This window comes from Pseudophryne corroboree, chromosome 7 (genome assembly GCF_028390025.1).
Source record: "Pseudophryne corroboree isolate aPseCor3 chromosome 7, aPseCor3.hap2, whole genome shotgun sequence".
Lineage (NCBI taxonomy): Eukaryota > Metazoa > Chordata > Amphibia > Anura > Myobatrachidae > Pseudophryne > Pseudophryne corroboree.
The window spans coordinates 95,974,364-95,990,241 of record NC_086450.1 but is presented as its reverse complement, the minus strand read 5'-3'; the positions used below and the strand labels follow the sequence as shown (position 1 = coordinate 95,990,241).

Below are 15,878 nucleotides of genomic sequence, written 5' to 3'. Positions count from 1 at the left end.
AATCCCTTAGCGCAGGCAATTAAATACATATGCAGTATGGCAATGGAGAAGACAGTGTCAGTGTGACAGAGCCCCTGAGATCAGAACAGTTAGGAGATATTGGTAAATTGCATTGTGCAGTCTTAAGGGCCCCATACACTACAATGATATATCTGAGGATGAAGTCGGAGGCGATATCCCTTGAACTCTCCCGGGAGCTTCCTGGGAGTGGTTCCATACGATTCCATACGATTTGATACATTTTGCATGCGATATATCGTATGCGATCCCAGCCATGCCTGTGGGAACCGACATATTACGAGTGCAGCACTAATGATCTAGGGGAGCCGATCTGATCCTCATGGGAACGCGCTTTGGAAACACCTCCAAAATGCCCGATTTCACCCGATATATATCGGCCCGAATGCCCGAAATTGGCTGAAATCGGGCATTATCGTTCTAGTGTATGGGGCCCTTTACCCTGATGTTTGGGGGGGGGGGGGATTACAGCTAAGATGCTGCCCCCAAGGGCATTGCCATGCCCACTTTGTGACATGAGCACACCCCCTGTACCAATTCATGGATCTGAATTATGGGGATTTGTTTATAATTATGCTCCGTATATAGCAAATTGATGTTTGATGTCCTCTTCAGATACATTGCTTTACTGTCACCATTTAAAAAATAATTGTGTGCGTATTACATTATATATTACATCAAGATTTTTATTTTTCAGCGCATGATTGCAAACACTGTGAGAACAATGAGATACTGTCGGAGCGTGCCCTTCAGTAAGTTGTGTCTTCTATCAAAGTCATTATGTGTGATTGTAGAATAAGAGGTGCCATTATATGACATAATTTAAATATTTATCATAATGGCTTTATAATCTCCACTATCCTCACTGCGTTGTTTTTTTTTCTTGTCTGTCAGTATCCTAATTAGCAGGATGTGGTAAAGTGATTCTGTGATTGTGTAATGACTGGACGGATAAATGCAGCACTGCATTTAAATGATGAAAACACAACAGCAGCAAATTATAATTCTAGAAGTTTGGAAAGTAAAACCTGTAAATAAAAAGAGAGATTGCATATCATCTTATTTATGCACTATAACTTCGTTATACTAATGAAATTATATATATGTATACAGTACTTAGGTTTATTAGTAATTAGCGTAGGTTCCTCTAGTCTTCTCACTTAGGAGAACATTCATTGTTTGTTTGTTTGTTTCTTTCTTTCTTTTTATTAATATCCTCAAAAAGTTATATGTAAATTATTACTCTTAATTTCTCTGCTGCCTTACTGTTAAATACGGCACTTACAAATGCTGTCTTTTACACATTAATAATAATGAAGTGGAAAATAAAATGGCATTCCTTTTTCCCTTCATCTATGATTTATCAGGGCACCGACATAGCATGTGAGGAGTAGGGAGCACATGTGCAATGTCTGAAGCGCTCACTGCCGCGGTGATGTCACTAGTTCCTGGGGAATTGATACGCTAAACATTAGCTCAGCCTAATATATACAGTAGTGGTGTCACGGGGACTGGGTTTTGTGAATCCGGAATTGTGGCGTGCGGTTTGGTATCGGTGACTTTAGGCAGGATTAGCCGAGCTGGTTGAGTGAAAGTCTTTTCATAGAGCTTTAAAGGAGGTTCCACAGGTGCCCTAGCTGTTTACTTGTTAGAGCGGTTGCGTCGGCAGGACCTGTACGTCTGTGGACGAACGTCTGGCGGAAACCCGGATAGGAAGACTGTAGACTGGGGTATTTGAGACTCGCTGAGAGGGATGGTGACTCGGAGAGGTCAGCATACGAGGAGAAATAACCGGGTGTAGATCCAGCAATCCAGGTGAGAACTCAGGGAACAGGATGCTTTAGAAGCAATGCTGTGGAGCACAGGGAACTAGCACACACAAGGCTGTGTGAGAGACGTTGCACTGGCAATTTGCTTACCCAGAAATCCCTAGATTTATACCTGCAGACTGTTTCCCATTGGTTTTGCAAACCTTGCAGGTGACTGAGTGTTTTAGATTAGCTGACCCTTCCAAGGCGGCGACGCCCATCCCGGACCTCTGCAGCTGAAAGCTGCACAAATGTTTGCTGCTGCCTCTGAGCCCTCTCCTCCCAGACATGCCTGCAAGTTGTGCCCCTCGCCAGCAGCCCGCACCCCCACCGGAGGGACCGCGCCAGAGCATCCGGACAGGTAAGTACCGCTGGCCCGGAACCCGATCCGCCGGACCGTGACATTGCCCCCCCCTTTTAGGGATGGCCACTGGACAGCCACCAGGTTTGCTGGGATTTTCTTCATGGAACTTGTGAAGTAAAGCGGGAGCATGAACATCCAAAGAATCCTCCCAGGAACGCTCCTCAGGACCGTAGCCCTTCCAATCCAGAAGATATTGTAGACGTCCATGTCTAACTCGGGAGTCAAGGATCTTCTTGATCTCGAATTCAATACCACGATCCGTGACAACCTTTGGAGAGCGAGGACGGATCTTACAAAACTTGTTTAACACTAAAGGCTTCAAAAGAGAAACATGAAAGGCTGGGAAGACTTTCAGGTACGGGGGTAACTTAAGCCTATAAGTTACGGAATTGATGATTTGTTCAACTGGGAAGGGCCCAATGTAGCGAGGAGCGAACTTCATAGATGGAGCACGTAACCTTAAATTGCGCGCTGAGAGCCAGACCTGATCTTCAACTGCCAATTTAGGTACCACCCTTCTCTTCTTATCAGCCCAGAACTTATAGCGAGCGGAGGCTTTTTGTAGATTTTGGTGAACTTTTCGCCAAACTCCGGAAAGTCTCTTGAGAGATTCCTGAACCGCAGGAAGATCTTGAGCTGGTAAAGCCAGGAACTGAGGAACTTGAGGATGGAAGCCATATACGGTATAGAAAGGGGTATGACCTGTAGAAGAGTGGTAGGAGTTGTTGTGAGCAAACTCTGCCCATGGTAGTAGTTCTAGCCAGTCGTCTTGAGAAGAAGAGACATGAATTCTGAGGAACATCTCCAAGTCTTGATTGACTCTCTCTGTACTTCCATTGGTTTGAGGATGATATGCCATTGAGAATTTTAACTGTACCCGTAGGGCAGCACAGAGAGCCCTCCAGAATCTAGCCACGAACTGGACTCCCCGGTCAGAAATAATTTAGGTCGGAAGACCGTGGGACTTGAAGATCTCTGCAATGAAAAGCTGAGCTAACTCGGGTGCGGTGGGAAGACCCTTAAGAGGTACGAAACGAGCCATCTTAGAGAAGCGGTCTATGATTACCCAAATAGTAGTAAATCCTTTACAAGAGGGTAAATCCGTGATGAAGTCCATAGAAAGGTGGGTCCATGGCATCTTAGGAATAGTTAGGGGTATTAGCTCTCCCGCTGGCCGAAGACGAGGGATCTTATGCTGTGCACACTTGGTGCAGGAGGCGATATAAGAGGAAACATCAGACTCCAGTGCAGGCCACCAATACGAGCGTTGGATAAGGTCGGTTGTCTTATGGACTCCAGCATGACCGGAAAACCGAGAGGTATGGGCCCAGGTCAGTAATTTCTTCCGAAGGTGAGGAGGTACGCACACTTTTCCCAATGGAGGCTATAGTTTAGTGGAGGCGAAGTTCCGAGACTCCAATACAGGCTGAGGAGAAGGAGAGTCGTTGGAATCCTCAGAGGAGTAGGATCGGGAGAGAGCATCTGCCTTCTGGTTTTGAGAACCAGGTCGAAAGGTTAGGGAGAAATTAAATCTTGAGAAGAACATTGCCCATCGGGCTAGACGAGGATTCAAACACTGAATATTCCTGAGGAAGATTAAATTCTTGTGATCAGTGAAAATAGTGATAGGAAACTTAGCCCCCTCCAAGAGATACCGCCACTCTTCCAATGCTAACTTAACAGCCAGTAGTTCTTGCTCTCCTATCGTATAGTTCCTTTCTGCTGGTAAGAACTTCTTGGAAAAGAACCCGCAAGGATAAAGTTTGTTGTCATTCAGACGTTGGGAGAGAACTGCTCCCACAGCATCGGCCGAAGCATCTACTTCTAAAACAAAGGCTTTATTGACATCGGGTTGCCTCAACACTGGAGCTGTAGTAAAAGCCTGTTTTAATCGTTGGAAAGCTTCGTCTGCAGATCTTGACCATTCTCTAGGATTAGCCTCCTTTCGAGTGAGAGCGGTGATAGGTGCCACTATAGAGGAGAATCCTTTGATAAATCTCTGGTAGAAATTTGCAAAACCCAAAAAACGTTGGATTGCTTTAAGGGTGGTGGGTTTGGACCAATCAAGAACCGCTTGTACCTTGGCTGGATCCATCTCTAATCCTGAACCAGATATTATGTAGCCCAGGAAGGGCATGGAGGATTGTTCGAAAAGACATTTTTCCAATTTGCAGTACAAATGATGTTGGCGAAGCCTCCGCAGCACCTCTTGGACTTGAGAACGGTGATCTTTCAGGTTGGTCGAGAAAATTAGTATGTCATCTAAATAGACTACTACAGAACTATAGAGTAAATCACTGAAAATTTCATTTACAAAATTTTGGAAAACTGCTGGTGCGTTGCTAAGCCCGAAGGGCATGACTAAATACTCAAAGTGCCCATCACGAGTGTTGAACGCCGTTTTCCATTCGTCACCCGCTCTGATCCGGATCAGGTTGTATGCTCCCCTGAGGTCCAACTTGGTGAAGACAGAGGCACCCTTAACCCGGTCAAATAGCTCTGAGATCAAGGGCAACGGGTAACGATTTTTTATTGTTATGTCGTTCAGACCCCGGTAGTCGATGCAGGGACGAAGACCACCATCCTTTTTTTGGACGAAAAAGAACCCCGCACTGGCTGGAGAGGTAGAAGGCCGAATAAATCCTCTAGCTAGATTTTCCTTGATGTATTGCAACATGGAGTCGGTCTCAGGGGCCGATAGAGGATATATTCACCCTCTAGGAGGAATCTTTCCCGGAATCAGGTCAATAGGGCAGTCCCAGGGTCTGTGGGGTGGTAAGACTTCTGCTGCCTGTTTGCTGAAGACATCAGAAAAGGAGGAATACTAAGACGGAATTTGTCGTAGGAACTCCAGTTGGCTCTTATTCACATGTTTAACACTGGTAAGACAAGTTTGAGCACACGACTCTCCCCAGGCCAAAATTTGCATATTCACCCAATCGATTCTTGGGTTGTGCTTCTGGAGCCAAGGAAGTCCCAAAACAATTTCATGAGTAGCTATTGGAATGACTAAGAAATTAAGTAACTCCTTATGGAGAGCTCCTACACATAGCTGAAGGGGAAGAGTCTGGTGGGTAACTACTCCACTGCAGATTCGACTTCCATCTACAGCGGAAAGGGCAATTGGTCGGGAAAGCTCAACTGTAGGAATCCGTAGTCGATGTACCACATCTGCCGTGATAAAGTTTTCAGCAGCTCCCGAATCTAGGAGAGAGGAAAACCCTTTAGAACCCTGTGGCAGGCCCAAAGAAACCTCTAGGACAGGCTGAGAACGAGATGGAGACGATGTCACCACTCCTAACCTAATGTCTCCTCTTCTGGTTAGGAGCGCTAGTTTTCCGGACGCTGGGTGCAAGAGGCTACCAAATGTCCTGAACCTCCCAGTATAGGCACAAGTTCTCCCTGCGCCTTCTCTGACGCTCCTCTGGCGAGAGACGAGCCCTATTGATCTGCATAGACTCATCCTGGGACGCTTCAGCTGACACACTCGAGGAAGAAGGCGGAGGAGGACGGAACCTTGGGCGCTCCCCACGATTCTTCTCTAACTGGCGCTCTCTAAAACGAATGTCAATCTTGGTACAAAGGGAAATCAAGTCGTCTAATTTGGGCGGAAGGTCCCGGGTAGCCAACTCGTCCTTGATTTTGTCAGACAGACCTTTCCAGAAGGCCGATACTAGTGCCTCCTCATTCCACCGTAATTCTGAAGCATAGGTCTGGAATTGTACTACATACTGTCCCACAGACCGGTCTCCCTGCTGGAGGCGCATTATCTCGATTGATGCCGACGTGGTTCTTCCGGGCTCATCGAAAGTTTTTCGGAAGGTAGCGATGAATTCATCATATTTGTCAAGTAGAGAATCAGCTCTCTCCCACAGGGGTGACACCCAATCCAGGGCTGGACCGGCCAGGAGGGAGACGATATATGCTACCTTTGCCTTCTGTGATGGGAAGTTAAAGGGCTGTAAAGAGAAATGAATCTCAAACTGGTTTAAGAACCCGCGGCACATCTTCGGGTTCCCGTCGAATTTGGTGGGCGTCGGTAGTCGCAGGGATGAAGGGGAAGCTACCATAGGAACTGGGGCGGTCGGCACTTGCTGAGTCTCCGGGCGTCGACCAGTGGCAACATGAGCAATGTCGGCTTGCATGGAATCCTGGCGGGTAGCCATCCCTTGAATAAATTGAGCTAATTGGCGCTGGGATTCCTCTAGACTCTCCAGACGAGCTGCTATGCCCTGCAGAAGATCCGTACCGGAACCATGAGCACCCTCCGGATCCATAGGGCCAGTGCAAACTGTCACGGAGACTGGGTTTTGTGAATCCGGAATTGTGGCGTGCGGTTTGGTATCGGTGACTTTAGGCAGGATTAGCCGAGCTGGTTGAATGAAAGTCTTTTCATAGAGCTTTAAAGGAGGTTCCACAGGTGCCCTAGCTGTTTACTTGTTAGAGCGGTTGCGTCGGCAGGACCTGTACGTCTGTGGACGAACGTCTGGCGGAAACCCGGATAGGAAGACTGTAGACTGGGGTAACTGAGACTCGCTGAGAGGGATGGTGACTCGGAGAGGTCAGCATACGAGGAGAATTAACCAGGTGTAGATCCAGCAATCCAGGTGAGAACTCAGGGAACAGGATGCTTTAGAAGCAATGCTGTGGAGCACAGGGAACTAGCACACACAAGGCTGTGTGAGAGACGTTGCACTGGCAATTTGCTTACCAAGAAATCCCTAGATTTATACCTGCAGACTGTTTCCCATTGGTTTTGCAAACCTTGCAGGTGACTGAGTGTTTTAGATTAGCTGACCCTTCCAAGGCGGCGACGCCCATCCTGGACCTCTGCAGCTGGAAGCTGCGCAAATGTTTGCTGCTGCCTCTGAGCCCTCTCCTCCCAAACATGCCTGCAAGTTGTGCCCCTCGCCAGCAGCCCGCACCCCCACCGGAGGGACCGCGCCAGAGCATCCGGACAGGTAACCCGATCCGCCGGACCGTGACATTGCCCCCCCCTTTTAGGGATGGCCACTGGACAGCCACCAGGTTTGCTGGGATTTTCTTCATGGAACTTGTGAAGTAAAGCGGGAGCATGAACATCCAAAGAATCCTCCCAGGAACGCTCCTCAGGACCGTAGCCCTTCCAATCCAGAAGATATTGTAGACGTCCATGTCTAACTCGGGAGTCAAGGATCTTCTTGATCTCGAATTCAATACCACGATCCGTGACAACCTTTGGAGAGCGAGGAAGGATCTTACAAAACTTGTTTAACACTAAAGGCTTCAAAAGAGAAACATGAAAGGCTGGGAAGACTTTCAGGTACGGGGGTAACTTAAGCCTATAAGTTACGGAATTGATGATTTGTTCAACTGGGAAGGGCCCAATGTAGCGAAGAGCGAACTTCATAGATGGAACATGTAACCTTAAATTGCGCGCAGAGAGCCAGACCTGATCTCCAACTGCCAATTTAGGTACCACCCTTCTCTTCTTATCAGCCCAGAACTTATAGCGAGCGGAGGCTTTTTGTAGATTTTGGTGAACTTTTCGCCAAACTCCGGAAAGTCTCTTGAGAGATTCCTGAACCGCAGGAAGATCTTGAGCTGGTAAAGCCAGGAACTGGGGAACTCGAGGATGGAAGCCATATACGGTACAGAAAGGGGTATGACCTGTAGAAGAGTGGTAGGAGTTGTTGTGAGCAAACTCTGCCCATGGTAGTAGTTCTAGCCAGTCGTCTTGAGAAGAAGAGACATGAATTCTGAGGAACATCTCCAAGTCTTGATTGACTCTCTCTGTACTTCCATTGGTTTGAGGATGATATGCCATTGAGAATTTTAACTGTACCCGTAGGGCAGCACAGAGAGCCCTCCAGAATCTAGCCACGAACTGGACTCCCCGGTCAAAAAAATTTCGGTCGGAAGACCGTGGGACTTGAAGATCTCTGCAATGAAAAGCTGAGCTAACTCGGGTGCGGTGGGAAGACCCTTAAGAGGTACGAAACGAGCCATCTTAGAGAAGCGGTCTATGATTACCCAAATAGTAGTAAATCCTTTACAAGAGGGTAAATCCGTGATGAAGTCCATAGAAAGGTGGGTCCATGGCATCTTAGGAATAGTTAGGGGTATTAGCTCTCCCGCTGGCCGAAGACGAGGGATCTTATGCTGTGCACACTTGGTGCAGGAGGCGATATAAGAGGAAACATCAGACTCCAGTGCAGGCCACCAATACGAGCGTTGGATAAGGTCGGTTGTCTTATGGACTCCAGCATGACCGGAAAACCGAGAGGTATGGGCCCAGGTCAGTAATTTCTTCCGAAGGTGAGGAGGTACGCACACTTTTCCCAATGGAGGCTGTAGTTTAGTGGAGGCGAAGTTCCGAGACTCCAATACAGGCTGAGGAGAAGGAGAGTCGTTGGAATCCTCAGAGGAGTAGGATCGGGAGAGAGCATCTGCCTTCTGGTTTTGAGAACCAGGTCGAAAGGTTAGGGAGAAATTAAATCTTGAGAAGAACATTGCCCATCGGGCTAGACGAGGATTCAAACACTGAATATTCCTGAGAAAGATTAAATTCTTGTGATCAGTGAAAATAGTGATAGGAAACTTAGCCCCTTCCAAGAGATACCGCCACTCTTCCAATGCTAACTTAACAGCCAGTAGTTCTTGCTCTCCTATCGTATAGTTCCTTTCTGCTGGTAAGAACTTCTTGGAAAAGAACCCGCAAGGATAAAGTTTGTTGTCATTCAGACGTTGGGAGAGAACTGCTCCCACAGCATCGGCCGAAGCATCTACTTCTAAAACAAAGGCTTTATTGACATCGGGTTGCCTCAACACTGGAGCTGTAGTAAAAGCCTGTTTTAATCGTTGGAAAGCTTCGTCTGCAGATGTTGACCATTCTCTGGGATTAGCCTCCTTTCGAGTGAGAGCGGTGATAGGTGCCACTATAGAGGAGAATCCTTTGATAAATCTCCGGTAGAAATTTGCAAACCCAAAAAACGTTGGATTGCTTTAAGAGTGGTGGGTTTGGACCAATTTAGAACCGCTTGTACCTTGGCTGGATCCATCTCTAATCCTGAACCAGATATTATGTAGCCCAGGAAGGGCATGGAGGATTGTTCGAAAAGACATTTTTCCAATTTGCAGTACAAATGATGTTGGCGAAGCCTCCGCAGCACCTCTTGGACTTGAGAACGGTGATCTTTCAGGTTGGTCGAGAAAATTAGTATGTCATCTAAATAGACTACTACAGAACTATAGAGTAAATCACATCAGAAAAGGAGGAATACTGAGACGGAATTTGTGGTAGGAACTCCAGTTGGCTCTTATTCACATGTTTAACACTGGTAAGACAAGTTTGAGCACACGACTCTCCCCAGGCCAAAATTTGCATATTCACCCAATCGATTCTTGGGTTGTGCTTCTGGAGCCAAGGAAGTCCCAAAACAATTTCATGAGTAGCTATTGGAATGACTAAGAAATTAAGTAACTCCTTATGGAGAGCTCCTACACATAGCTGAAGGGGAAGAGTCTGGTGGGTAACTACTCCACTGCAGATTCGACTTCCATCTACAGCGGAAAGGGCAATTGGTCGGGAAAGCTCAACTGTAGGAATCCGTAGTCGCTGTACCACATCTGCCGTGATAAAGTTTTCAGCAGCTCCCGAATCTAGGAGAGAGGAAAACCCTTTAGAACCCTGTGGCAGGCCCAAAGAAACCTCTAGGACAGGCTCAGAACGAGATGGAGACGATGTCACCACTCCTAACCTAATGTCTCCTCTTCTGGTTAGGAGCGCTAGTTTTCCGGACGCTGGGTGCAAGAGGCTACCAAATGTCCTGAACCTCCGCAGTATAGGCACAAGTTCTCCCTGCGCCTTCTCTGACGCTCCTCTGGCGAGAGACGAGCCCTATTGATCTGCATAGACTCATCCTGGGACGCTTCAGCTGACACACTCGAGGAAGAAGGCGGAGGAGGACGGAACCTTGGGCGCTCCCCACGATTCTTCTCTAACTGGCGCTCTCTAAAACGAATGTCAATCTTGGTACAAAGGGAAATCAAGTCGTCTAATTTGGGCGGAAGGTCCCGGGTAGCCAACTCGTCCTTGATTTTGTCAGACAGACCTTTCCAGAAGGCCGATACTAGTGCCTCTTCATTCCACCGTAATTCTGAAGCATAGGTCTGGAATTGTACTACATACTGTCCCACAGACCGGTCTCCCTGCTGGAGGCGCATTATCTCGATTGATGCCAACGTGGTTCTTCCGGGCTCATCGAAAATTTTTCGGAAGGTAGCGATGAATTCATCATATTTGTCAAGTAGAGAATCAGCTCTCTCCCACAGGGGTGACACCCAATCCAGGGCTGGACCGGCCAGGAGGGAGACGATATATGCTACCTATGCCTTCTGTGATGGGAAGTTAAAGGGCTGTAAAGAGAAATTAATCTCACACTGGTTTAAGAACCCGCGGCACATCTTCGGGTTCCCGTCGAATTTGGTGGGCGTCGGTAGTCGCAGGGATGAAGGGGAAGCTACCATAGGAACTGGGGCGGTCGGCACTTGCTGAGTCTCCGGGCGTCGACCAGTGGCAATGTCGGCTTGCATGGAATCCTGGCGGGTAGCCATCCCTTGAATAAATTGAGCTAATTGGCGCTGGGATTCCTCTAGACTCTCCAGACGAGCTGCTATGCCCTGCAGAAGATCCGTACCGGAACCATGAGCACCCTCCGGATCCATAGGGCCAGTGCAAACTGTCACGGGGACTGGGTTTTGTGAATCCGGAATTGTGGCGTGCGGTTTGGTATCGGTGACTTTAGGCAGGATTAGCCGAGCTGGTTGAATGAAAGTCTTTTTATAGAGCTTTAAAGGAGGTTCCACAGGTGCCCTAGCTGTTTACTTGTTAGAGCGGTTGCGTCGGCAGGAACTGTACGTCTGTGGACGAACGTCTGGCGGAAACCCGGATAGGAAGACTGTAGACTGGGGTAACTGAGACTCGCTGAGAGGGATGGTGACTCGGAGAGGTCAGCATACGAGGAGAAATAACCGGGTGTAGATCCAGCAATCCAGGTGAGAACTCAGGGAACAGGATGCTTTAGAAGCAATACTGTGGAGCACAGGGAACTAGCACACACAAGGCTGTGTGAGAGACGTTGCACTGGCAATTTGCTTACCCAGAAATCCCTAGATTTATACCTGCAGACTGTTTCCCATTGGTTTTGCAAACCTTGCAGGTGACTGAGTGTTTTAGATTAGCTGACCCTTCCAAGGCGGCGACGCCCATCCCGGACCTCTGCAGCTGGAAACTGCACAAATGTTTGCTGCTGCCTCTGAGCCCTCTCCTCCCAGACATGCCTGCAAGTTGTGCCCCTCGCCAGCAGCCCGCACCCCCACCGGGGGGACCTGCGCCAGAGCATCCGGACAGGTAAGTACCGCTGGTCCCGGAACCCGATCCGCCGGACCGTGACAAGTGGCTTCTCGTGATCATAGGCAATCTTGTCCTTTTGTCCGGTGGAATCCTACATTCTACCCCATATTCCCAGTGAGGCCTATGGCCAAACCGCCCCAGCCCACACCCCACATTAGTGACTCAAAATCGTTCTTGAAAGCACATTGGGGCGAGTTCAGATGTCTTTGGAAGCAGGAACGATAGCGCCATTGACGTTTCTATCATGGGTGCAATGTGTGCGGTGCACCCGGGCCCCTGGGTCCCGAGGGAGCCTACACTGCACACATTGCACCCATATTTTAGTACTAATTTCTCCAGAGTCCAGCGTCGGGCGCTGCAGAAGCATCCGTTGCACAAAAAATCCCCTCCAAAATGGCCGCCGCGCATGCGCAGTAGGCTCTTGCTCAGTGTCGGAGCCTACGGCGCCGTGGAGAGGAGGGGGCCCATCCAGAGTCTGCACACGGGCCCCCTCCTCGCTTAAGACGCCCCTGGATAGCGCTGTATGTAAATGCAGCAAGAGGTGTATATTACAGGCATACCTGCCCTGCTGCCATTGGCGTTTCTATAATGGATGCACACGGGCCCCTGAGTCCAAGGGGGGCCCACACCGCACACACTGCACCCATTTCTCCTATACTTACCTTTCCGGAGTCCATCGCTGACCGTGTGTGGGACCCCTCCTCTCCTGTAACCATTACGTCTCTGCTAGCGCACTGACCACTAGAGACTCTGGCACAGTGCCAGAGTCTACAGCGCATGCGCAGGACTCCGGAAAAATGTTGTGGCGGACATTTTTCGGAGTCCTGCGCATGCGCTGTAGACTCTGGCACTGTGCCAGAGTCTACAGTGCTCAGAGCGCTAGCAGCGGCATGACAGCTACGGGAGAGGAGGGGGCCCACACATGGAGTCTGCACACGGGTCCCCTCCTCTCTAGAGACGCCCCTGCCTGCTGCAGTAGTGTCCCGGATCACTGCGACACCTTCGGGCGGCTTTTGGCATCCATGGGGTCTCCTGGCCTCTTCCTTCCCCCTAAATGCCATTGACATGCCTCCTTTTTCGCAAACGAAGGCCGTCGCCGCCCCCAAACGGCACCAGACTGTCAATCACTGACAGTCTGATGCCGTACTGTGTCACGGGACCCATTCATGCACGTGCAGAATGGTTCCTGCGACCTGCACATGCACAAAGTACCGAACATCGCTGCTTTGCGCCTCAGAACGCAGATCCTTCGGGACAATATTTATGATGTGCAGCTGACAATTCTTAAGCACTTCACTGCCGAGGTCGATGGTGACTAAATTCATATGAAATATGGAGGCTGTATAAGCGTTTTAAATTATAATTACACACTGCTTAATTGTGTTTGATGTTTAATACCAAGATAATTAATCAAGCCTTTAATCCTGGTTTGAAACATAATTGTCTCTTTTCTACAGTACGTCAGCTACGTGTCATAATTTTTCTAAATGATAGTGTTTTATAAATCATTGCTATTGCCCGTTTTATGGTGATTCTGCTTTAGCTAGGTAGTACTGAATTAAAAATCTAATAAATCTCTTTATTTCCAGGTCCAGAGGCATCTCTTGTTAGCAAAAACCACCAGGACATACGGAATTATGTGCGGCAGTTCAACGTGATTGACAATCAGAGAACGCTATCCCAGATGTCGCATCGCCTAGAACCGAGACGCACTTGAGAGGGGGACGGGAGAGGGGATGGGGCGAAGATTTCAGGATGATCTTGTTGATAGAAAGCACTGTGGCAAACATGTAGGGATTTTAATTTGTTTGATACGTTTTTTATTTATTTAGGTTTTATATATTTCTTTCAATTTTATGTGCCACAGGCTATCCACATGTTATATGTGAATAATGTCAATTGTTAATGTAGTGATTGAAGTCATACACAAAGAAATAATGTTGGATGTTATATAGTTGCTGTAAATTATATTTGAATGGCTGTCAAAAGGTTGTAAATATGTACTGTAACTCTTTTATTTAAGCTAAATGATATCCAGTTACATTAATTCTATTTATAAAAGGAAGTATTGTACAGGTTGAGTATCCCATGTCCAAATATTCCAAAATACGGAATATTCCGAAATACGGACTTTTTTGAGTGAGAGTGAAATAGTGAAACCTTTGTTTTTTGATGGCTAAATGTACACAAACTTTGTTTATTACACACAGTTATTAAAATATTGTATTAAATGACCTTCAGGCTGTGTGTATAAGGTGTATATGACACATAAATGAATTGTGTGAATGTAGACACACTTTGTTTAATGCACAAAGTTATAAAAAATATTGGCTAAAATTGACTTCAGGCTGTGTGTATAAGGTGTATATGTAACATAAATGCATTCTGTGCTTAGACTTAGGTCCCATTGCCATGATATCTCACTATGGTATGCAATTATTCCAAAATACGGAAAAATCCGATATCCAAAATACCTCTGGTCCCAAGCATTTTGGATAAGGGATACTCAACCTGTATAAGTACTTTGATAAATTAGATTTTTGATTAGTGTCACAAAACACTGGCATTCTCTGTGCTGGAATGTACCTCATACAAAACAGCAATTAATTGCATCTAAAATTTCCCATTGAAATACAAGCACCTGTCAGCCAATGCAAGAAGTCTATGATACACCTAGCGACCAATCAGACGCTTTCAGTACAGCGTACCAATGAAAGGAGATGTGTGGTTGGTTGGTATGGGTTAAAACACATTTTGTGGTCTATTTTTGTATGTTACCACTTATTATGTGGAAGCCCTGTATATCTTTCTGTTGGATTTCTGTCACAATATCTACATGTAATGTTAGGAGTACATCGTTTGTGCATATTTTATACATCTAGGAGTGGCTTCAGCCATTCTGGGTCAGCAAGACAGAAAACAACAGTGCAGACTTCTGTAGCATGAAATTAGCATATGTGGATTAAATCACACATTTTCCCTGCACTAAAAGGTCTGCAGCCTCTTCACACCACGCAGACCAATCATAAGGGGTAATAAATCACAGACGGATTATGGGCGCATTTTGAGAAGCATAGGTGCTGTGACCAGTGCTGTGTGGATGTGGCCAGGGCTGTATGGGCATGGCCAGTGACATGTGGGTGTGTACACCCCCTATACTATCAGCCCATTGTCTCCCTATATATGTAAAAGTAGAATAATTTGTGAAGTTCAATACTTATGTTTTATGGCTGAGTCATCATCCTGCCTTCATAATGGTGAGCCTATTTTTATGTGAAGGCCTGGGGCTATAGTCCCATCTGTCCCCATTACATACCTCCCAACTTTGTCGAGGTCCTATTCGGGACCCTTAGGGTACCAAAGGCAATTGCACTCCCAAAAGAGGGTGGAGCCTCAGGAAAGGGGGTGGGGCATTAAAAGGGAGGCCTCACGGGACCCCCCCCTCCAGATTGTGTCACTATTGCTCCCGATCGCATCTATTCTGCTCATCTCCTGCGATGTGTGCGCTCCCCCCAACTACCCACCCCCCTCCCCCCGCTGCGAGACACTGCCAGCCACGAGTGGGACAGTCCCAGGAAAACGGGACTGTCCCGCGGAATGCAGTTGGGAGCTATGCCATTCTTAATCTGGACACACGATTGTGGCTGCAGTATACTAGGCATTTTAACGCTGTGTGCAAGAAACGGCATTGAAGCCCCCCCCCATGCAAAATAGGGGCAGTGCGTGCCGTATGCGCGCAAAAAATATATAGGGGCGTGGCTTCACGGGGAAGGGGCGTGGTCACAAAAATAATACCAATTTATACTACGGTGCACAGTAGTCTCCATTATTCAAGTTATGCTGCACAGTAGCGCCACTACACCAGGTAGAGCCCCTTTTACACATTACGGCAGACAGTCCCCCTTTCTACACATTACGGCAGACAGCGTCCCCCTTTTTACACATTACGGCAGACAGCGTCTCCCTTTTCTCATACGTCCTAGAGGATGCTGGGGTCCACTTCAGTACCATTGGGTATAGACTGTTCCGCAGGAGCCATGGGCACTTTAAGACTTTTCAAGGGTGTGAACTGGCTCCTCCCTCTATGCCGCTCCTCCAGACTTCAGTTTTAGAAATGTGCCCAGGCAGACTGGATGCACTCCAGAGGAGCTCTACTGAGTTTCTCTGAAAAGACTTATGTTAGGTTTTTTATTTTCAGGGAGAACTGCTGGCAACAGTCTCCCTGCTTCGTGGGACTGAGGGGGCAGATGTAGGAACCAACTTCCTAAAGAGTTTCATGGCTCTGCTTCTGCTG

At 47.6% G+C, this 15,878-nt stretch overlaps 1 protein-coding gene across 3 annotated transcripts in view; it reads left to right on the top strand.

Annotated features, from left to right (window-relative positions):
* RAPGEF4 (Rap guanine nucleotide exchange factor 4) overlaps positions 1-15,584 on the top strand; it is a 626,758-nt gene extending 611,174 nt beyond the window's left edge. For all 3 annotated transcript variants that reach the window (XM_063933451.1, XM_063933450.1, XM_063933452.1), the window contains 2 exons: positions 716-770; positions 13,174-15,584. In XM_063933451.1, the coding sequence (XP_063789521.1) occupies positions 716-770; positions 13,174-13,301 (183 nt within the window). In that variant the 3' untranslated portion in view covers positions 13,302-15,584. The remainder of the gene's footprint in view (positions 1-715; positions 771-13,173) is intronic.
* Positions 15,585-15,878: the final 294 nt, after the last annotated feature.